Here is a 22718-nt window from a genome sequence, read left to right as displayed (position 1 = left end):
CTTCCTCTGGCTAAATAATTCCTTAATTACTTCTTAATTGCTGTCAAGAGCACTGTTCCCCCTTCTTCAGAGTAATGAGTGATTTCTTGTTAGGTATTAGAAGAAATCCCTCCCTGTGAGGGTGGTGTGGCCCTGGCACAGGTTTTCCAGAGAAGCTGCCTTGGAAGTGTCCAAGGGATGGAGCTCAGAGTAACCTGGGATAGTGGGAGGTGTCCCAAGGATGGGGGATTGGAATGAGATGAGCTTTAGGGTCCCTGCCAACCCAAACCATTGTCTGATTCTATGAAATCCAAGTGAACCCTGGTAAAGCAGAAAGAAGTTGCTCCTTGAGGGTGTCACTGCATCCCTCCTGCCTTCCAGAATGTATCCTCCTCTTGCTTCACAAAGGGATGAGGAGCAGGGAGTGGTGCTGAGGCCCACGATGTGTGTTCTGGGCCCCACAGCTCAGAAGTGGGTCACCAGCCTGTCACTGGCACTCCCTTTTGGTGTCACTTAGGCGGCTGAAGGGAGCAAATAGGCCATCGATCCGTCTGGCAGCAGCCCCAGATTTTAATTACCAGTGTTCTTTGGGCTAAATTTGTGCCTCTTGAAACATCATCAGCCTAAATGAAGCTTCACAATGGAGGAATTTGACCCAATACGTTTTTTCTCCACTGTTTTGTTAAACACTGTTGCAACTACCCTTATTTTTCCATTTTTCCAATGATTCTGAGCAACTCAGTTTTTGATGCTGTTTTCAAGAGAGTTGAAAATAACTTTTCCTGTTAATCTCTTTTATAGGGAAGCTTTAAGCAATTGTAGAGCCGTATTTGTCCCACACTGGTGCCCTCTGTTCCTGCAGCTCTGTATTTAGCCCAACAAACTGAGTGGCTTGCTTCTTTCACCAAATGAAAACTGAATTCTGGTAATGTTTGTGTTGTGTTCTTTGTGTGGACATTGCAGAAATCCAGGGAAGCCCCGTGTGTGATGTTTTGGGATGGGGTTTTTTTATGGGACCTGTTCTGTCAAGTCCATCTGTTCTAACAGCAGTGAAGGTTATTTTTTTTCCCTCCAAGAAAGGTTTCTGAGGGCCTGGGAGCCAAAACACATCAAAAGCTGGGACTAAAACGTGAGTTGTGCCATTGGTCTGAGGGCACAAGAGGCATTTCCTCAATGAAGCATCCACAGGAGGAGACCCTATTTGGGTAAATGGCACCAAGAAGCACCACTCTCCAGTGGGATCTCCCAGCTGGAAGCTGATGGAGCAGGGAGGGAAACCAGCCTGAGGTGGAACATTTGCTCCTCCCTTTGCATCCTCCCCCACGAGCTCTGGTGCCTCCAGCAGTGCTTCCAACCACTCACCCACCACAGCAGGAGCAGCTGCAGTTTCCAGGGCCATGGAGAGCCAGGGATGCAGAGCTGCAGCTGTCCTGGCTGGCTCCTGGCTCTCCTGCATGCTCCAAGCCCCCCGGGTGGGAGCCCTGGAGGACGCGGGGCTGGAGAACATCAGCTGGGCTGCCGAGGACGCGCCGGGCAACGACTCCTCGGAGCACGCCTTCTTCTCTCTGGATTATCAGCACGTCCAGGTGCCCTTTGAAATCACCCTCTGGATCATGCTGGCGTCCTTGGCCAAAATAGGTGAGGCCTTCTGAGAGGATGAGGAGGGACGGGGAGTCTCTGTGGAGGTGGTGTGGCCTTTGCCCCATCTCCGCTCTGGTTTGGAGCCTGAGGTAACATCCCAAATCCTCGGGATTCACACGCTGTGTGCCAGAGACACTGCACAGGTGGAAAATAAGTTGCGTTTTAGGGAAATGTGGTTTTCCATCTGGAAATGGTGAATTTCCATCTAGAAATTCACACCTGGGAGTGCTGTTGCTGTTAGGGGGAAAAATACCGGGTTTCCAGGAGGAGGAATTTGATTGAACTGCAGGACTCACCAAGGTGTGTGTTCAGCTTGATTTCCTTGCCAGCCACGCTCTGTGTAGGTGGTCCACTGATATCTTCATCTTAAAATGAAGATCCCTTATTCTTCTAAAAGTGCCCTGTGTCTGGCCAAGGAATAATTCCATCCATGTCCAGGCTGTTACATAGACTAAAGTAAAATCTCTGTGCATTGATTGTCTGTGCAAGGTCATCTAAGAAAGATTTAAGTTATGCAAAGTATCTGATCTTTTTATATTTTCCTCTGAAAAACTGGGCACGGGAAGGTGAAAATTATATTAAAATATTTTTCTCCAGAAATTGTCTTAAATTCTGTTAAATTACTGCTAGAAGCATTTTTTTCCCTTGTATTTCTTTTCCTCAGAATGGAGAAGTTTCTAAGATTGGGTTTGATTAGAATTTTTCAGATGGAGTCTTTTTGTCTGACTAATTTCATGCTACATAATGAGACCCTAATTCTAGTCACATCCATGAAGGCATAATAGCTAGAATGATCAGAGATTTTTAAAAATTGTTATTTTTGTTCTAATTAGGTCTTTTCAATGACTTTTTCTTTTAATAACTCACCTTGTACTTGTGGTGGTTTTTCTAATGTTGGGCATTGCACAAGACAGGCTTGATTGGACATTTTTTAGCTTTAAATGCTAATGATTAGATGCTATTAAAAGTGGACCTGTTTGTAATTAATGAGAAGTTTTTTTGTGTTTTTTTAATGTATGGAATCTGTATTGCGTTTAAAATTAGAAATTGCTATTTCTGTTAGTGCTGAAGATGTGCTGCTGACTAGATTACATAATTAATAATTCCAAATACTGTTTTATTTATGCAGATTATTACTTCTTGTTTATTACCTCAATAGATATATCTCTAACCTTATGCTATGATGAAATGAGGTCTGAACAGGCAGTAATTTGAGAAAGTTTGGTATTTTCAGTAACTTTCAGATTTTCTAACCAATTTCTGAGCAAACTTCACCCTCACTGTATGAATTTATTTGTGCTACTCTGAGGTGTAACCTGCTGACAGTGGGAGTGTGGGGACCTTGGGAGGGTTTGGGTTGGTGAGGTAACACCAGTTTTATCCTTCTCTGCCCTGCAGGATTCCATCTCTACAACAAGCTGCCCTCCGTCGTTCCCGAGAGCTGTTTGTTGATATTTGTGGGGCTCATCATGGGGGGAATCATCTATGGATTAAACGATAGGTCACCACCAGTGATGGACAGCGACATCTTTTTCCTCTACCTCCTGCCCCCCATCGTGCTAGACGCCGGCTACTTCATGCCCAGCCGCCCCTTTTTCGAGAACATCGGCACCATCCTGCTCTACGCGGTGGTGGGGACCATCTGGAACGTGTTTGGGATTGGGTTTTCCCTGTATGGGATCTGCCAGGTGAAATCCTTCCAGCTGCAGGACGTGTCCCTGCTGCACAACCTCCTGTTTGGCAGCCTCATCGCCGCCGTGGACCCCGTGGCCGTGCTGGCTGTCTTCGAGGAGATCCATGTCAACGAGAAGCTGCACATCCTGGTTTTTGGGGAATCGCTCCTCAATGATGCCGTGACCGTGGTAAGGACCAGCCTGAGCTGGGGTGTTTAACCTGCAGAGGATGGTGTTGAGTGAGGGGATGGAAGATCTGCAGAAAAGGAGGCTCAGGGAAGACTATTTCCCTCTACAACTCCTTGAGATGAGGTCATAGCCAGGTGGGGGTTGATCTTTTCTCCCAGGGAACAAGTGGCAGGGTGAAAGGAAATGGTCTCAAGTGTCACCAGGAGAGGCTTAGATTGGCTATTGGGGAAAATTTCTTCATGGAGAAGGCAGTCAAACATTGGCACAGGCTGCTCAGGGAAGTGGTGGAGTCACCACACCTGCAAGGGTTAAAAAATCATGCGGATATGGCACTTGGGGACATGGTTTAGTGGTGAACATGGCAATGCTGGGTTATTGGTTGGACTTGGTGATTTCGGAGGGCTTTTTCAACCTCAGTGATTCTGTGATTTGTTGAGGGAAAAGTTGTCAACAACCCCTTCTAGCAGAGGACTCCTGGTGCAATTCTCTGGCACTGAGGTCCTGGGCAGCATTCAGGTGAACTTAGAAGTTTTCAGGTTTCTCTTTGACTCCGTGTCTGGGGACAGAAATGTCTGTGAGGGGCGCAGCAATCCCCTGGTGGGAGCCAGACCTCCTGGGCAGGAGGTGACACTGCACTGGCAGAAATCCCAGCAGTGTATTTGGTGTATTTTGTGTCATGACCACGTCTGGTGAACATCCAGTTAACAGCTGTTTCCCTCTTTCCTGCCCCCCAGGTGCTCTACAAGCTCTTCCGCTCTTTCTGTGAGATGCCGACCATCAAAAGCGTGGATGTTTTTGCTGGAATTGGAAAATTCTTCGTGGTTGGGCTGGGAGGAGTTTTAGTGGGGCTGAGTTTTGGGTTCACTGCTGCCTTCACCACACGTTTCACCAAGGACATCCGTGTCATCGAGCCCCTCTTTGTGTTCCTGTACAGCTACCTGTCCTACCTCACTGCAGAGATGTTCCACCTCTCCGGGATCGTGGCGTAAGTGAGGCCCTGCAGCTCCTCTCTCCAGGGAAACTTCCTGCCTATATTCACTGAAAAATACCCAAAAACATTTTAAAATTTAGAAATCTGTGTATGACGAGGAGCAGGGCCCTCTCCCAGTGTTACTGTTTCCCAGATTGCACAATGATGGCTGATGGTGGATTTATGTAGGTAATTGAGGAATGTTTGTTTGAGCTCCATGGTTTTTGTTTGGAAAGGCTGGATGTTCTAACAGTGAGATGTCTGGTAGGTTTGGCAGAGCCAGAAGAAGTTTCTTAGCTTATTTTGTTATTTTCCACATGGCCCAGTCAAAACCAACATGGGAAGAGTTACAAGGAGAATTTAGTCAGCTCCTTGGAAAGGCTTGATCTTGGTTTGCAGCACTTCTGTTCTCACATCCCCTTCCCCATCTGCATGTCCTGCCTGGCAGCCCTTGGTGTGACTGAGCAGTGAGTGATGGGACAGGAACTGAAGCCTGAAATATTCTTGCTTTTTGGGAGCTGAGGATTCTAATGGAAACCTCTGCTTTGGAGAGTCTGACTTGGCTCCAGAAGCTCAGACTGGCCCCATGTCTGGCCTCAGGTGTCAACCAACACCTCTGTCTCCAGTAACATTGGGAATCTGCTGGCCAATTTCAGCCAAAGCTGTCAGAGATCATTCAGCTAATTTAATTTTCTTTTACCTGGGTAGATATTTTAATAAATGAACAATTTTGGGCCAGATCATTCAGATTTAAGAGACTAATTAAGCTTTGTGCTTACCTCGTTGGACATCTCACTGTCAGAGCAGATGCTGAGACAAAAATAGCCAGAAAGACCCCAATGTTCACCAAAATCTCACCTTGGAAAGCACAGAGAGAGGAAAACCAGAGGGATCCATCCCTGTATTCTGTTGTGTGGTTCTCCTACCCAAACTGAGTCGGCTGGTGCTGAGGATCACAACCATTTAATATTCCCCCAAAGACACCAAAATGCACCGACCCTGCATCAGTGGCTGCAGTGTAAACAACTGTGCAGCTGATGAGAAAGAAGATAAAAAGAAAATAAAAAATGAAGTGGGCTCCCAGCTCAGCACAGAAGTATCTGGGAGATCTGTTTTAAAACTAATGATGTTGCTTTGGATATAAACCATTCTTGTGTCTTGCAGATTTTGTTTCCTCAGCTGTTTAATAGGAGCAATATTTGAGTGTTACTGAAAACAATTCCAGCTCTGGGAATAGGTAGGAAAAGCCTATTTATAGGAGTGCAAGACATAACAGTGAAATAAATATGCTGCATAATCATCATGGAGCAGAAAATATTCAATCCTAATGGTGTCTCCTTCTATCAATCACAATCTGCTGTACCCATTATGGAACCCATTTGCTGTTCTTTTGAATAATGCATTTTTTTCTAAAGCAAAACAATGGCAAAGGCAGCTGATTCCTGCACTGTGCCCTTCTAATTGCCAAATTATAAATGCCTGTCTTATAGATCTGGAGTTCAAACAATTCATTCTGTTGTGGCCAGGGAATACTGTATTATAAGAAGCAGCTTTTGGCAGTTTGTTTCTTTGAAAAATAATTTGATTGCCAAAAAAATCAATTCTACATACTCCAGAAAAATATTAAAAAAAATCTGAATACAGCTCAGTCTGTGAAATGGTTCTGCAAATGAGTTTTAGTTGGATTTTTTCCTTTTTTATTCTCTTTTCCCCTGCCCCTTGCCTTGATGGCAATGTCCATCTTTAGCCAGGACATGACAAGTTTATTCTCTTTCTGTGACTGTGCTGTGATCCCATGTCCATTCTCCAATAAGCATTCCCCCAAACCACAGCTCTGGAAGTCACTTACCCATAAGTACTTGGATTTCTTAGTTTTTAACTGTAACTATATTTTATTCCCCACTATTTATTGAGGCAGACACAGAAATGGAAGAATTTTTTTTTCAGTCTGTGGTTCAGTCCTTGTTGCTCTTTCTGGCAAAGCAGGCCAGACCTAAAAAGGATAAATCAAACCAGATTTGCATTAGAATATTTTTATGTACTGGTACATTTTCTTAGGAGATGAAAGACGTGAACTCAAACATTTGGTGAAAAAGGGACTTGAATCTTGGTCTCCTGCTGCTGGAAAACAGAGGATCCCAATCCTCAACAAAAGCATCATCACTTTCCCAATTCTGACCTTTCCTATCATCTGCTTTTGCCACAAATCCTCTCCCTAAAACCCAGTTTTAAATCCAAACAGACCCAAATGTTTATGTCTTCAAAATAATGCAAAATGTTTGTGAAATTCTGGGGTTAAACAGGGTATTTTCAGTGCAAAGCAGTAATTGCCTGGCAGTTCTCTGAGCATCTTTTAGTTGGTGGTTCTGGGTGAGCCACCACCTCTCTCAACACCTTTGTTTGGGTCACTTACCTGTCCTGGTCACACCCAGAGCCAGGGACAAGCCAAGGATCTGCTTCTCTGTTGGCTTTTCTGTGATCCAACATTGTGATATTCCCTGTGGAAATGGTTTTCAGTGCAATAAAAATATAGATGGCCTTACCAAGCGGCACTGGAAGTAAGATCTTGGAAATTTAAAGCCCTCTGCTGCAGAATTTAGAACAAAAATGTTTTGGTCCAGATTAAAATATAAAAAACGGAGTTTCAGCAGTTTGAGTGCTCAATTGTTTTGACCTCCTAGGATTGCTGGCTTGAAAATGTATTGATTTTTGACCTCCTAGGCTTGCTGGCCTGAAAATACATTGATTTGAAAAGCTGATGAATTAGGCTAATGCCATGTTCCCTGGAACTTGAAGAACCAATTATCCATGAAAAATTGCCAGGCAATTGCAAGGTCAGAGTTTGGCAAAGTTAAAGAGCTGGAAACTGCATGTGGGGATGGGATGAGTTGGGTCTTAGTTGGAGATGTTGCTTTGTGCTCTGATAAAATGCAACAGGTGATGAATTGTTCACCTGTTAAAATCCAGATTTGGACAGTTTGGGCAACCTATGAAGTATTTTATTGTCCTAGTGGTCCTGATACTCTTGGCCTGATGCATGAAGTGAATCAGCCCTCAATGAAATGTCTGCAAACATCCAAGGCTTGATGAAACCCCACCTTTTATAATTGATGTGTTGATTTTCTGTGTTAAAGTAGACATTTCATATTTCAAACATATTTCTTTTCTGTTGTTTATTTTTCACTTCCTCAGCATCATTTCCTGTGCCATGGGCATGAAGCGTTACGTGGAGGCCAACATCTCCCTCAAGTCCCACACCACAGTCAAGTACTTCATGAAGATGTGGAGCAGTGTGAGTGACACCCTCATCTTCATCTTCCTCGGAGTTTCCACCATTGGAGAAAACCATGAGTGGAACTGGCCCTACATTTGCTTCACGGTCATTTTCTGTCTCGTTTGGAGGGCACTCGGTAGGGGAAATTGTAGGTCTTGGTTTTTCATGTGTGTTATTGTTTATGGGAGTGAGGAATGAGATTCCATTGGATGAGAGGGTGCTCTATCCCTCCATCCTCCTTTCCTGCTCACTCTGCAGTGTGATTATTCCTGATGGGAATGCTCAGACTGGACTGGGACATCCCAGCCAGTGCTTCCTGCTCCTCCATCTCACTCAGTTCCAAATCTTGCATTCTGCTGCTGGTCCCTGCTCTGTGCACCCGCTGGTGCTGGATAGAAGCTCTCATGAGATCTATTTTATCAATGTCCCTTTTTTGATCTTCCTTTACCCTCCTTCATTGCCATGATCTCCTTTTCCATTTCAGTGTTCTTTAGTCCCTTGGTATTCTCCCAGCAGGAGGGAATTGGTAGGTACACACCTTGGGGTGAGAGATCCATGAAAATCCTCTGAATTTAAGGGATTTAATTCGTAACAAGCTGGTGTACAGCAGCATCCTTCACTGGGAAGCTGGAGGAACATTCCAGTAGCTGTCCTGGGTAGATGAGATTTGAGACCTAAACTGTGAGGATGCTCCTGCTCCTACTCAAGAATTTCAGGTCAGGGTTGAGATTGGCAGAATTGGGGAATTGCTGAGGTTGGCAGGGGCCTGTGGAGATCATCTGCTCCAACCCCTGCTCGAGCAGGGTCAGGTAGGCAAGAATGTTCCAGATGGCTTTCAGTTATCTCCATGGATAGTCTACAGCATCCCTGGAAAACCCATCAGGGAATGTGGCCAACTCACAGCAATAAAGAGACCAAGGCTTGGTGATAGTGAGGGGCAAGGCAGGAAAATACTCTCCTGATAACTGATCTCTGCAATTTCTTTGGCCACAATTACAATGCAAACCCAAGTCCTGGTTCCAGGATTCCCTGGGATCCCATTTTCATGCATTGAAAATGATCAGAAAAAATAGATGTGCTGTGTTTCCATTCTTCTCAGTTGCATCTTGGGCTGATTTTGTGCTGGGAGAGGCTGGCCCTCCATTCCTCTTACAGTGTTGGGCACCTAATGAGTGCAGAGTGCCTCAGTTATGGGTATTTTTATATCTTAACAATATTTGTGCAAATAACAGCACACATTTTTGGCAAAGAATTCGAATGCTTAAAAGAATTCAACAGGATTTACGTTTACAAACCAGTAAGTCAAGCAGTGAACTCGAATTTGACAGACACTTCAAGAAATTGTTTAAATAGGTTAGGCCATGATTAGCAAGGCAGAGCAGAATGGGGTTTATTAGCTGTTAGGACATGCCAAAGTTTGTTTTAATAACTGTGCACCGTACTTGGAAATGTGCTCATTAGTCAGTTTTTTGTACATTCATGTGTTTTATTTCCATTAAGTGGTTTCTCTTAAATTATTTGCTCAGATAAAAGGAGTTCTCAGTGAGTTTGGTTTTTTTTTTGTTTTTTAGTTCAAAAATTCTTCGTTTCAAGATATAAGAACATAGCAATGCTACAAAAGTACCCCGAAAATCCTCCCTAAGCACAGCCCTTCTGAGAGCAGCTTAAATTATGCGGCACATTATTAGGGAAGGGCTCAGGCTGCAGCCACCCTTTTCCAATTAAAATCTCCCTGGAATTAAATAAGAACACACAAACCAGGGCTGGAGATGGTCTGGGTGGTCCTGAGCAGGGGGTTCCTGTCCTGCAGCACCTTCCTGGGAAGCTGGGAGGGTGAGAACTGGGAAGGGGCTGCACCAAGCCAGACTGGGAAACTCCTGCCTTGGAGTGGTTGAGATTAGACTTTGGCCTGCTCTGAGCCGTCCAGGAACTCTGGATTAATTAATTAATATTAATTCATTAATAATTGGATAGTTGGAAAGATTTCTCTGTGGAGGGGGTTGCCAAACATTGCAATGGGCTGCCCAAGGCAGTGGTGGAGGCAACGGCCCTGGAAGTGTTCAAAAAACCTGTGGGTGTGGCACTTGGGGACATGGGTTAGTGGTGGTCTTGGCAGTGCTGGAGGAATGGATGATCTTGAAGGACCTTTCCAATCTTAATTCCAGGATTCTGGAGGTGCTTGAGCCACTGATCCAGAAAAGGGAGGTGCCCCCACATTTCCCTGCAGGAATTGGGGATTTTTGGGTGGGCAGTGCTGGGATTGTTGCATAAACTGTACCCCAGTCCTTCATAGAACACTCTCAGTGCTTGAAATGTTTGAGAAATGATTCTGCTGAAACCTGGGGAATTCCTTTGGTATGAGGAAGATCATCTAAAAAGGAAAGTAGAGCCTTGCATGGCAGCACTGGGCTCTGCTGATATCCAAGCCCTGGGGAGATTTCCTCCTGATCTTTCCCAAGGTGTCTGCAGGAGAAAATACATTCTGCTCAGAATGATTAATTGTATGTCATCTCTTGGAGCAAACTGGCCTTGAATTAGTTTAGGGAATGCTAATAATAATTTATGAAGAAGGATTAAATTAAGACAAAGGCCAGGATATCAACTCAAGTAAATTTCGTTCCTTTAAATCATCGGCGCTGCCTGAGCTGTAGAGTAGGGGTGGGTGTGATCTGAGGGAGGCTTTGTTTTATTTATTTTTTAAGTTGCAAAGAACCTTGACACCCAAGTGCTTCCTGTCTGCTGGTCTGGGCACCAGTTCTGCAGAGCTCCAGAGATGGGGAAGGTGCCACAGGGTTCAGTTAACTGAGTTCCCTATTCCCAAACATCCCCAGCTTTTTGTTTTCTTCACACTCCTCCAATGTACAGTAAAAGTTCAGCTATTTTTAGCTGGAGGTGTGTGGGAAGATGTTTGATATGTACATAATAAATGCACTGTTTTTATTTCTTTTACAAACACCCTCTAGAAAAGCAACGGTGCTGTGGCTCCAGCTAATTCCTAACCAAAGTCAGTGACAGGAGGTGCCATCAGTTCTCAAAATGGCTGTTAATCTTTGGGAAATGGGATGTTTATCACATCCATTGGGATTAAAATCACGGCCTACTGATTTAAGGCCTGAGTTTTTGTACCTTTCTGCATCTGTTTGTGCATTTGCAAATGGCTGTAAATCACAGCAATTGCTGTGTCACCTCACCTGGCCTTCAATTTGTGTAGTATAAATCTGAGGGAAAGAAATAACATTAACACAGGTGGAATATAGCTACTTATCCAAACTACTGCTTGGAAACTTTGGCAAATAGGAGGGCAATTTGTGGATAAGTTGTTGCTGTTGATTTGCCTCAAAAGCATTTGTAACCTCAGCAGTTCAGTCGTTTGTTATCACCAATTAGAATAAATTAATTAATACTTCAGGACTGCAGCCAGTCAATATTTGTAATCCCTCAAATTAGAAATATGTTGGGGATTAAGTTTTATCTGCACAAAGCAAATTTCAACCTGTTGGATCAGACTGGAAGAAAAGTTCTCCAGTGGCATATTGGGAATATACCCCCTTGTGCCCTGGCTTGTTCCTTGTAGTTGGTATTTACCAATTCTGTGATGTTTTACTGGAAAATGTAAGGTCATGAGTTTTCTCTAATTGTTCCATTTGACTGATGTGCCTCAATCTACCTTCCTGCTTTCCAGGGGTTCTCGTGCTGACTTTCTTTGTGAACAGATTTCACGTGAACACCATCACCAGTAAGGACCAGTTCATCATTGCCTATGGGGGGCTCCGAGGGGCCATTTGCTTCTCTTTGGTTTTCCTGCTGCCTGACTTCCACAGGAAAAAGCTCTTCATTGCAGCAACAACTGTTGTCATCCTCTTCACCGTGTTCGTGCAGGTAAAACCAGTGTTGGGCTCAGATTCGGGATGAGGTGCCCTCCAGGGTCTGGTGGAGAAGGTTCCTCTCCCTCTCACTGGGGCTGTGAGTTCTGGTGCTCCAACACTGAGTTTTAAGGAATTGTGGTGCTCCGGGGCTCGGAGGAGCAGCAGCTCTCAGCATTGCTGTGACATCTAGTGGTAAAACCATTCCTGCAGCTTTCTGTGGGATCTTGGATGTGTCCCTGCTCTTCTCTGGCCAGCAGCAAGTCTCTAAGAGCTTCTCTAAAGTACAGCTCTTAGTTCATCTGGCAAACACAGCCACCTTTGAAGGAGGCTGTGGTGGAAAAGTTGGGGTTGTCTGGTGCTGGAGTGAGCAAGGCCAATGTCCACCTGCTGTTTATCCCAAAAAGTAAAGAGTCGTTCTCCACAGGACTGAAGTGAGTTGGGATGTGGATGTTTGGGAAAGATCTCATGTAGAAAAACTCCCTGAGAGCTCCTGGTCAAGGAGATGAGGTCCATGAGGAGCTGCTGCCCAGGAGCAGAGGAGTTTCTGGTGCTTTGGGAGATGGTGGCTCGTGGTGGCAGCTGCAGAGCGGCCCCGTGGCTGAGCATCACCCTCAGAGCAAACTCCTTCTGCTTTTCCTGACTGAACCCCTCAGGTGCGTATTGAGCACTGGGACAATGTGGAGGGTTGGGGTTGCTTTTGCATCCCCACATCCACCCAAATCCTCATCCTGAGCGGGAGAGGTGGTGGAGGATGGATCAGAGCGTGTTGTGCCAATGGGATCAGAGCTGGGAGCTGCAGGGCAGTGGGACTGGGCACAGCCTCAGCCTGAAAGGAGAGAGCAGGGGCCAGGCTGGCGGGGGGATGTGCTTAGGTGGAGCTTGACAAGTTTTAAGATGCAAATGTGGGTGAGGAATTGAAAAGCCCGGGTCCCCAGGCACGTCCGCTCACGCAGCGCCGCTCCCGAGCCTCACACAAAGGTTGTTCTAAAGCAGCAGCTCCAGGCTTTGGGAAAAAGGCTTTTGTGTAACCTCAAAGCTCAGCTGGTGATGTCATCCCCGTGCCAAAGGGTGAGAGTTAAACAGGGTCCCTGTGTCACTGGGGAGACCCCCTGACCCTCAGCCATTCAGGAGCTCTGTGTCTGCAGAGGGGCTGTGCTGGCCTGCAGGGACCTGCACTGCCAGGGCCACCACCACAGCAGGGGGAGGGAAAAACAGGAAAATTACTTAAAACCTGAGGCAGAATGATAGTGCTGGAGCTCAGCACGGGAAAAGGTGGGTAAATGTAACAGAACCTTCAAAAACCTGGGTTTGCAAATCAAGTTTGTGGTGCTGCTGCCAGACACATCAATGGATGTATTACTGGGGAGGAAATAATTTTACCATCCCAGTGTCTTTTGTGGTCGCTCTGTGTGGAAAGGGCAAGAGAAATATTGGCTGTGAAACAACTTCAGTGCATAGTGGATATTTCTGTTCTTGTTTTATGCAAATGCTTTCTCTATATTCACAATTATCTCAATATAGACTTGCTGGCGAATGGCTGTGTTAAATAGGGCAGAAACCAAGGCAGAGGTGATTTGGGCCCTTCTAGGCTGGTTTGGGCCAGCAAAGCATCTTGTCAGAGCTGAAACCCTCCACATTTAGATTCCCTTGGAAATCCTGCCCCTGCTGGCTGGAAACCTTCCTGCCACAGAGGAATGACCACCCCGTGAGCAGCTGGGCTTGGCCACCCGTGGCTCTATCAGAACACTCCACAAGCCAGGAAACTCCTCTCTTTTGGCCCTCCTAACCCAGTTGCATAAGGCTCTTCCCACAACAAGCCTGGTTAATCATTCTGAGGAGGTTGACTGAGCCACTGTCAGTTCCTCAGTGCTTCCAAGCAGGCTGGCTGTGTTCCACGCAGACCAGGAAGTTCTCCAGGGAGCTCTCTGGGCTTGTCTGGAATGTCACAAACCCCCCCTCATTGTTCTGCCTCTTGCTGTGGTTTTAAAATCAAATATTGCTGGAAGTTCACTCTCTCAACTTGCTGGCCCCTGACCTCTGCCATGAAATTCTGAGCAAATGTCATAATTGTGAAGGGGGGAAGTTGTTTGATGCCTGCACTGTCCCACTGGATTTCTGGAGGTAGAAAACGTTGTGTGAGCTGGGATGGAGCTGTCAGGCACTCCCTGGGATGAGTTATCCCTGGTGGATGGAGGAGCAGCACAGGGGACCTGCAGGTGTGCTGGGAAATGTTGTGTGGCCTGGAATGACACATGGGATTCCCATAACAGTCCCAAATGCTGCTTTAAAATGGAAACGACTGCAGCTGATTATCCAGGGAAGGCAAGAGGCCAAATTGCACAGTCGCTGCTTAATTTTTGTAATATCTGTTATTTTGGAATTTGTGAGTTCTGTGTTATTGACTCTGAATAGCGATGCATTTTTTATTGCTATTAGCTATTAAAATGACACATTAATTGTTTCTGCAATTAAAAATGTGTTCAGCTCTTCTCCGTGCCAGCATTTGTGACATTCAGAAGTCATAAACATCAACTACTCCATCATTTTTGCTGTAAACATGTCCTAGAAAAGTCATTTCATACGGAAGCCGGACTAAGAAACACACCACAGCAGCATTTTAGTTCTCTCACGAGGCTGAAAGGATATTAAAACTTTTCCTTGACCCTTCTCACCAGGTGGATGCTTTGATTAGGAAACTCAGCCACTGGCTGGCCATCAGAGATCTCAGGAGTAATGGTGTGTGACACACAGTGCTTAAGGAGTGAGCAGACAATTGCTGGTGGAGGTGCCGTGCTGAGAAATCTCAGGGATTATCCCCATTTCAGGCATTTGAACTTGGATTGTTTCAAGCCCCTTTCCATCTGGGAGGCCACGAGCAACAGCAAACCACAGGTTTGACCTTGGAATTATTGGTTGGCTTTCTGTGGTCTCAGAGAGGCCAGAGGAGGCGAGTGGAAGTTTCTTCCTTCCATCCTGAAGCCCCTCGGTGAGTTCCCATTGACAGGTTCCTACCAGGAGCAAACAAAGTGTTTGGGGTACACCTGGGAGAACAATTTCTAGTCCTGTTGAAGCTTTGCAGGTTTTGTCCTGCCAGGAAAGCAGGGCAGGTGAGGGAGGCTGCTCAAACGCCAGAACAGGATTGCTGTGGCTCAGTCCCATGCTGGTGGCTTTTGTTGCAGTGCAGGAAAATCGGGTGTGAGGAAAGGCTGATTTCTGTGTCTGTGGTTACTCTGCAGGGAATGACCATCCGCCCCCTCGTTGACCTGTTGGCTGTCAAGAGGAAAAGGGAGAGTGCTCCCACTGTGGGAGAGCAGATCCACATCAGGGTAAGTGGAGCAGCCATCAACACGTGGCCAGAGCTTTCTGGTATCTCCTGCAACGTGTGTGTCTCCAGGGACCCTGCAGATCTGCAGTTTTACTCAAATCCTCTGCAGGTCAACCCCTTTGCGTGTTAGAAGTCCTGTTCAGCTTCCTAACCATGTTTGGTTTTGTTTTTGCCTTGGAAGAGCAGCAAACAATCAGGCTGATGTAACATCAGGTAGTGCACAAACATGAGAGAAAAAGATGATTTCTTGCCCAAAACTTTAAGCTCTGACCTAACTCCAATTTCTCTGGTCTCTGGAACAAGAGAAAGAAAGAAAATGAGGCTTGGTTGCTTTTAGGATTAGGAATTTATTGTCTCATCACCACCACTGGTTTGGCTATTTTTGCAAAAAATGAGGAAAGGGAAGATAAGTTTGGTGCTATATTGGAGGGAACCTCTGAAGTGCACCATCCCTAGAATTATTCAAGGCCAAGTTGGGTGGGGATTGGAGCTATCTGGGATACTGAAAGGTGTCCCTGCCCATGGCAGGGGCTGGAATGAGATGAGATGTAAGTTCCCATCCAACCCAAACCATTCTGTAATTCTACATCCATAACTCAAAGGTGGGATTTCATTCCCCTTGTTCTCACCACCCCAATGTTGGTATTTGTAGTCATAGAGGACTTCAGGGAGAGGCTCAGCTCCATGAGGTCAGCTGCTCTCCCACTCAGCTGAGCCTTTGCATTTGCATCTGCATCCAATGGAAAATTAATATATTTCTGAATCTAATTGTTCAATCCCAGCCACGTTTCTGTGGATATGGCTCCTTCAGGAATATTATTGTCATTGTTTCTTTAGCAATAAAGCCATTGGGGCTGAGGACATTTGTAAAAGCTGTTTGGCATCCTCACAATGGGGTTGGACTGCAGGGCTTTGTCTGAGGTTAACACAGACTTTTCCAGCCATGAACAGAGAAGACTTTGTTCTTTTGTCAGGATATGAATGGTAAATCATCTCAGAAATGTGTTTATTAGGAGGTGTGAGCTGAAAATGGCCATGCACCAATTAAGTTGAGAAAGTAAAAATGCAGATAGTTAGAAATCAGGGATGCAGAAGCCAGAAGCAGTTTTCTTCCTCAAATTTATTTTGCCATCTGGATAGCTGGGATATTCTTGCTCGTAGGAGTGATGATCAGAGTGTGTGAGTGTAATTCCAAAGAATCAGATTAGTTTGGCTTGGTCCTTAAAACTCATCTCATTCCACCCCTTGCCATGGGCAGGGACACCTTCCCTTTTCCCAGGTTGCTCCAAGCCCTGTCCAACCTGGCCTGGGACATTCCCAGGGATGGGAGACTTCAGTGCTTCCCTCCAGTGTCGTGTTTGTGGAGCTCACAGCTGCCAACAGCCATGTGAGGGCACTAAACCCACACCAGGCTGCAGGGCTGAGCCAGCTGCTCTGAAACTTTTCTGTCTCTGAAGCCCCGAAAAGGTAGTTTTAAAAAAATTCAGAGCTGTAGACAGTTCCAGGGTCATCAGTACCTGAGTGTGGAGGGCAGCAGAGCAGAGCCCTCTCCCAATTTAGAGATGCCGTTAGGAGGGAAGGCAGTTTGGGAAATTAGACATTTAACTTTGAGGTGGAAAACCCAACCAGGCTGGGATTTTTAATGTAATTTTAAACAATAATAATGTATTCATATAAAGTATGATATGATGAGTTTATTTAGTGGGAAGTATCTGGGGGAAGGCAGTATTTATTATTCAAGATTAACATTTATGTGTTACCTACACTTTATCCTGAAGATACTGATTCCCTGAGACAAATTGTCCTCAAAACCCCAAAAATGAGCCTTTCCTGCTGGCCAAGGCCCAGGACATGGGAGCCATCAGCCCTCCTGTACCCATCACAGAGAGCAGATTCATGGCTCTCTGCACTTATCCTCTGCTTGCCCACACCTGAAAGCAAACCACTCATACTCCAGCACCGATGGATGAGGGGATGGACAACAATCCCAGTGCCTTCTCTCCTTGTTTCCCAGCTCCATATCCCGAGCTGGAAGCATCCCATGCCCTGTTGTGTGTGTGGCTTTTGCTGTTTACTGGCCGGGTTCATCACGTATGCAGCCGGCGTAGAGCGAAATCCTCTCTCTCTCCTCTTTAGTTCTTGGATCATTTGCTGGCTGGCATTGAAGATATATCTGGACACTGGGGACAGTATTACTGGAAAGACAAGTAAGGATTTGCCAAAATACAACTGTGTACATGTGTAGGAGAAAAAGGAGGTTGGTTTTTATTCCCAAAGTTTCCGCTGTGGGCAGCTGGGCCTTGCTTATCCTTGTGGCACGAGGGAGGGGACAGAGGGGCAGCTTTTCCTTGTCCTAGGGGACACCAGGTTTTCAGGGCACTTCCCTGCTTGCAGACACCTCTTTTGCATCACCCTGAAAAGATCCTTTCTCCTCTTCTGTTATGTTTGTCCCTTCTTGCTCAAAGAAATCTGCTGGAAGCACCATGGCGCACTGTGCCAGGCTGTGCACAGTTAACGTTAAAGAGCTGAATTTGCAGCACTGCTTGTTGTGGACTGAAATTACAGAAGATCTCTACAGATTTCTGTAGCAAAGTGTTCAATTTTCATTAAATTCTGGGAGTTTGTACATTTTAAAATTTAAAAAAATGCATCAGAATTTACGAAAAAAACCCAAAAAACCAAATACCATAAAATATACTAAAAAGACTATCTACCAGGTTTAATTCCTTGGTGCTCCAGACACAGATACAGCTGGTAGAGATTTTTTAGGAATGCCCATGCTTGGAAGTGCCACTAGAGGGTATGGGAGACACTGCTGCTGAGGAGCATCCTGGCTCCTTGTGAGCAGATCTTAGAGAGACTGATGATCTCAGAGATCTTTTCCAACCTAAATTATTCAACAGTTTGAGCAGAAAAGAAGAAAAAATGGCTCAAGAGGGAATCTGCAAGTGTTGACATCTATGGCTACTGCAAATGTAGCACTTCTAGAAGGGTTCATGATATCTCTGGCAATTTTGGGGAGTTTTTATTGTAATTAGTGAAGTTTTAATATTTTGACTCATGTACTGTAATGCAGAAATAATTAGCGAGTGACCTCTTGGACCATTGATTTCCGAGGAGTTGTTAATGGGATATAATGGAATTTAATGGAATATGGGGCACTCGTGGGCTGTGCCCCTGCTGCCTTGCTCAGGTCTGTTGGTGCTGGGGAGTCAGGGGAGAGGCTAAACCCATCTCATTTTGTTCCCCAACAGGCTGGAATATTTCAACAGCAAATACCTGCAGAAGATCCTGCTCAGGGAGTACGACCAGCCCAAGTCCAGCATCGTGCTGCTCTACGAGAAGCTGGAGCGCAAGCACGCCATGGAGCTGGCCCAGGCTGGGCAGCTGGCCCACGGCCTGGCCCACCCCTCCTTCCTGTGAGCAAACACCACCTCAAACTCAGCAGCTGGGGGCTAAAAATGATGGGATGGGTGAGCATCACGGCACGGATGGTGGCACATGGAGGGCCACCTGTATCCCCATGAGTTATAGGGAAATGGTGCTCTGAGGAAGAGGCTCCTGCCCAGTTTTGGATGGGTTTGCACTGTTCAGTGTTCTGAATGGCCACTTCAGACCTCACAGATGGTTCTGCTCTGCCACAGCTCCCCGTGGCTCTTTTATCCACCAGGGAGCATATGGACAGCCCAGCTCTGATGCAAATGCCAAATTCCTGCTTTGCCATGGGCTCCATCTGCAGGGATGAGCTGTTGGCCACGTTGGCTGTGGTGGGATCCCAAAGGGCCACTGAGATTTGGGGATACACTTCCAAAATAAGATGTTCTGCTTTCCTTTGCAGCAGCAGCGACAGGACTGTCATAACAGACCAAAAACTGGAGGACACTCCAAATCCTGATGTCCTGGACAACATGCAGGAAATATTGGCCAGGAACCTGTACCGGATCAGGAGGACGGTACAACTTCTCCCTCCATCCATATTTTAAGTGTCCAATGACACAAATTTCCTCGGTTATCCGAACAGCCTGAGCAGATGTTATGAATATTTCCATAATTACCCAGGATGTCTCTTTGTGAGGAGAGAATAGTTGGCTGTGTGGAGCCAGATCCAGTTTCCAAGTCAGTGGCACATTTCTGTTTGCTGCCTGACAGCTTTTGAAAGGTTCACCCAGTCAGCCTATAATTTCATGGAATATTTTCGGCATCGGTACCCGGCAGGGAAAAGGAGAAAGGAGGAGCACGTGGAACTTCAGGCACTGGGTTAGCACATCCAGCAGCAGCTCTAGGGCACAACAGGGATGGGGTGATCCTCATGGTACGTTTTTCCCCATGGATGAATGGGAATTAATCTGCAGAGCTTTCAAATCCACCCAGCAGTTTTGCCATGGAACTGGTACCAGTGGCTAAGGGGCAAAAACCCCACTTGCTGTTTACAGAGTCTGGGGTTTCACACAGCACCTGGAATTGCTGTTCCTAGGGACACTTAGCCTTAAAGTCCACCTAAGCCTTTGTTTTATGGATTACACACAAAATACAGAGTCCTCAGGGGTGGGGCTGGTGTGGGCAGCTCAGCACAGAGGGATCAGCCTCCCTCTCCTGTCCCTTTGCTGAGCTGAGGGAAACAGTGGGATAAGGCTGGGAAGAAACCTATGGACATGGTGGAGGGATGAAGATGAAGGCACAGCTTCAGTTTGAGCTTAGTCCTGCATTAATCCAGCCTAACCCCTTGTAGAGACAGCATTATCCCAGCTCCCACTGGTTTTAGTGGGAGATTTCAGCTTGGCCGGGTGGTGGCTTTTGAAGGAGGATTTATGATTCCCAATGATTTATATGGAAGGTGGGGTTAATACAAACATTGGAAGCTGAAACTGTGAAGGCACCTTGAGCAGAGTCACTGTGGATACCTGGATACCAGGTGTAACTCAGTCTTGTCATTCAGGGATTTCTTGGGTGATTTAAAAAAAAAAGCAGAGTTTGGAGCCCCATCTCCCTTGTGTTTCTCCTTCCATCCCCACCTCTCCCAAACCAGTGTATGCATGGCGGGGTGGGATGGCTGCAGGGGGAGGCGGCTCCTGCAGGAGGGCAGCGATGTCCCGTGTCCAGCAGCTCCTGTGTCCCCTGCAGGGCCCGGCGTACAACAGGCACACCCTGCCCGGGGACAGCGAGCCCACGGAGCGCGCCAAGGAGATCCTGATCCTGCGGCACAAGAGCCTGCTGGTGGAGCTGGGCGGGAGCGACACCTGCAGCTCCAGGAAGGAGGTGAGAGGGAGCACAGGCTGCTTTCCCCACAGCCTGCTCAGTGCTGAGGCTGTTTCCTTCGAAAGACAAATCTTGTTATTTTAACTTTAAAAAAGGTCTAAATCCCAAATTGCATTCCAGTGAGTAGGAAAAATACCAAGGGAAAAACTCCCCCCAGCCCAGCTCCTGGCAAAGCAAGGAGCCATCCCAAGCACAGCCCTGTTCAGGGCTTTGTGACTTCCATCCATGCTGGGAAAGCTCTTCACTGAGCAAATGTCACTGGCTGGGCTTCACTTTGTCGATCCTGAGGATTGGTTTTCCCGTGTTTTCTTTTCTGGGAGATTTCATCAAAGACAGGAATTTGTCTCTCCCATTGTCAGTGGTCCAGAGTGTAAATATTTGAAACTGCTCAGTGTTACCCCCCCAACTCTTTTGAAAGGACAGAAGCATTTTTGTGATCTTTCTTATGCATTCTGAGGGTGAGTTGTTTTTAAACACATCTACAGATCTGGGCAGGCTTGAAAGAAGTAAAATAGAAGGAAGTTTTGCTTACCAGATTCCTGTGAGAAATGAATTTTTTTCCAATTTACTGCTTGCATAGCTCTGTGTTGGTTCATGTTCTGAATCAGAGGAGAAACAGGGTCAACACAATGTCTGTGCCTGGTGAAGACTTTTCCTCTTTGGAGATTGGTGAGAGAAGCTGGGCCAGCATTTAGCTATGGAAAAGAAAGGTTTCCAGGAATGATGCATGAGGAGCAGGCTTGGTTTTTTCAGTTCCTCCCATCCTCTGTAACTCTCTTGAGGAAAAGCATTTAACCCTTATCATCTTTTGTTCACAAATGCCCAGGTCAGCAGCAGTGCGGAACAACAGAACATCCAGAATTGGAAGGGATCCATGAGAATCACGGAGCCAACTCCTGGCCCTGCACAGGACAGCCCCAAGAAATCCTACCCTGTGCCTGAAAGTGTTGTCCAAACACTCTCTGAGCTCTGGCAGGGTTGGTGCTTGCAGTAATTGCTGAGCCATCCCTAAATTTCACTCACTTCTCCGAATTTTAGGTTTTGATGGCTTGAGCTGGAGCACTGTCCAAGTATGAGCTGTGATTCTAATCTGAGCAGCCAAGCTCCATCACTGATGAGAACAAAATGACCTTTTAAAAAGAAACAAATTACCCTTCCCTATTTAGATAGTAATTTTCCATGACAGCACAAGAACTCAGGGGTGCTGTGGACTTTTTTCCACTCCAGCTTCCTTGTGGAAGTGCCAATCATGGAGGAACCCACTGAGAGCGGCAGCACCGCACCAAACGCTGCTGGTGCTCAGCCCTTCCTCCCCAGAAAGGTGTTCTGGCTCTTGCAAACAACTTAAAAGATTTAATTTGATCATTTACATGCTGATTGGTACTTACAATTCAGAATAGATAGGCAAGAACATGGCATGTTCCTGTAGAACATTTGGTATAATTAAACTTCAAAAGAGCAACATCAAACTCTGTCTGATTTTGAGCACGAGACGTTCCCTCCTTTAAGGATTGTTAACCCTTGTGCTCCTGCTTTCCCCTTCTCTGCTGCATTTGGTGGGAAATCCAGGAGCTTTGGGAAAGCTGTTTCTCCTGTTCCTTTGAGTGGCTGCAGCCAGGCTTTGGGGGAACAGAATAGTTTTTGGGGAATTGCAAAAGCAGTAGGATTCACTCTGTGTCTGTGCTGACTCGTGGATGATGGAAAATGCCCTCTGAGGGTGGGAAATGCCCTGTGGATTATGGAAAATGCCAATTTGATGTTGAATACTGACTGTTGTGTCACTGGAGCCACTTGTTGATGCTGCTCAGACCCTTTGCTGCAGACACCTTGGCTTTGTGCCAGGCCAAGGGAAGCAGATGCAAATCCCACAATAGTTTTCGTCAGGAGAAACCTTAAAGATCATCCAGTTCCAATTCCCTTCCATGGGCAGAGACACCTTCCACTAGATCAGAATGTCCTGTCCAACCTGGGAGATGATAGTAAATTCTGGGAGCTGATCCCAGTGACACCTGTAAGGGTGGTTCTAACCCAAGAACCATCCCTCAGTGCCCAAAAGGACAAGCCAGGCCTGTTTTGTGTCACCAGCAGCTTTCCTCCTAATTTTTATGAACAGGTGCCTCATTTACTGTTAAAAGAAATAAAATGATGCCCCAAAGTGATGGGATAATGTTCTGATAGAGCCCTGAAATATTAATACCATATTAATTTTATATATATGATATTATATAATATTAAGGAGGGTGGGTGAATGCTGTTACTTCGTGCTGTAGGAGGACAGATTGCAGAATTTGTCACCAGAAAGAAGGAACACTGTGCTAAAAAGTAGATTTTAGCCTATTATAAGCAGTTCAATACTTACCAGCTTTTGGGAAAAAAAGCAGCTACTCATATTTCTTCCATGTCAAATTGAAAAGAAAATGGTATTTTCCTGATTTAAAAAAGCTATTAATGAAAAATGTCGATAGTGTTAGAGATTTTTCTGATTGTCAGATATTCTATCTTTTGTAGCTCCCCAGGGAAGGGTTTGGCCTTCCAGGTTTTGAGT

The 22718-nt window shown here is 46.0% G+C and overlaps 1 protein-coding gene across 1 annotated transcript in view; it reads left to right on the top strand.

The window, feature by feature from the left end:
• The first annotated feature begins 1376 nt into the window (after positions 1–1376).
• LOC102040616 (sodium/hydrogen exchanger 2-like) overlaps positions 1377–22718 on the top strand; it is a 24728-nt gene continuing 3386 nt past the window's right edge. Inside the window, exons 1-10 of the mRNA XM_014307936.1 lie at positions 1377–1617; positions 3019–3482; positions 4217–4467; positions 7645–7862; positions 11409–11605; positions 14829–14918; positions 17054–17124; positions 18172–18336; positions 18756–18870; positions 20039–20173. Of these exons, the coding sequence (XP_014163411.1) occupies positions 1377–1617; positions 3019–3482; positions 4217–4467; positions 7645–7862; positions 11409–11605; positions 14829–14918; positions 17054–17124; positions 18172–18336; positions 18756–18870; positions 20039–20173 (1947 nt within the window). The remainder of the gene's footprint in view (positions 1618–3018; positions 3483–4216; positions 4468–7644; positions 7863–11408; positions 11606–14828; positions 14919–17053; positions 17125–18171; positions 18337–18755; positions 18871–20038; positions 20174–22718) is intronic.

This window comes from Geospiza fortis, unplaced genomic scaffold (genome assembly GCF_000277835.1).
Source record: "Geospiza fortis unplaced genomic scaffold, GeoFor_1.0 scaffold29, whole genome shotgun sequence".
Lineage (NCBI taxonomy): Eukaryota > Metazoa > Chordata > Aves > Passeriformes > Thraupidae > Geospiza > Geospiza fortis.
Note: the sequence above shows the minus strand (reverse complement) of the source record. Positions and strands in the feature narration are given on the sequence as shown.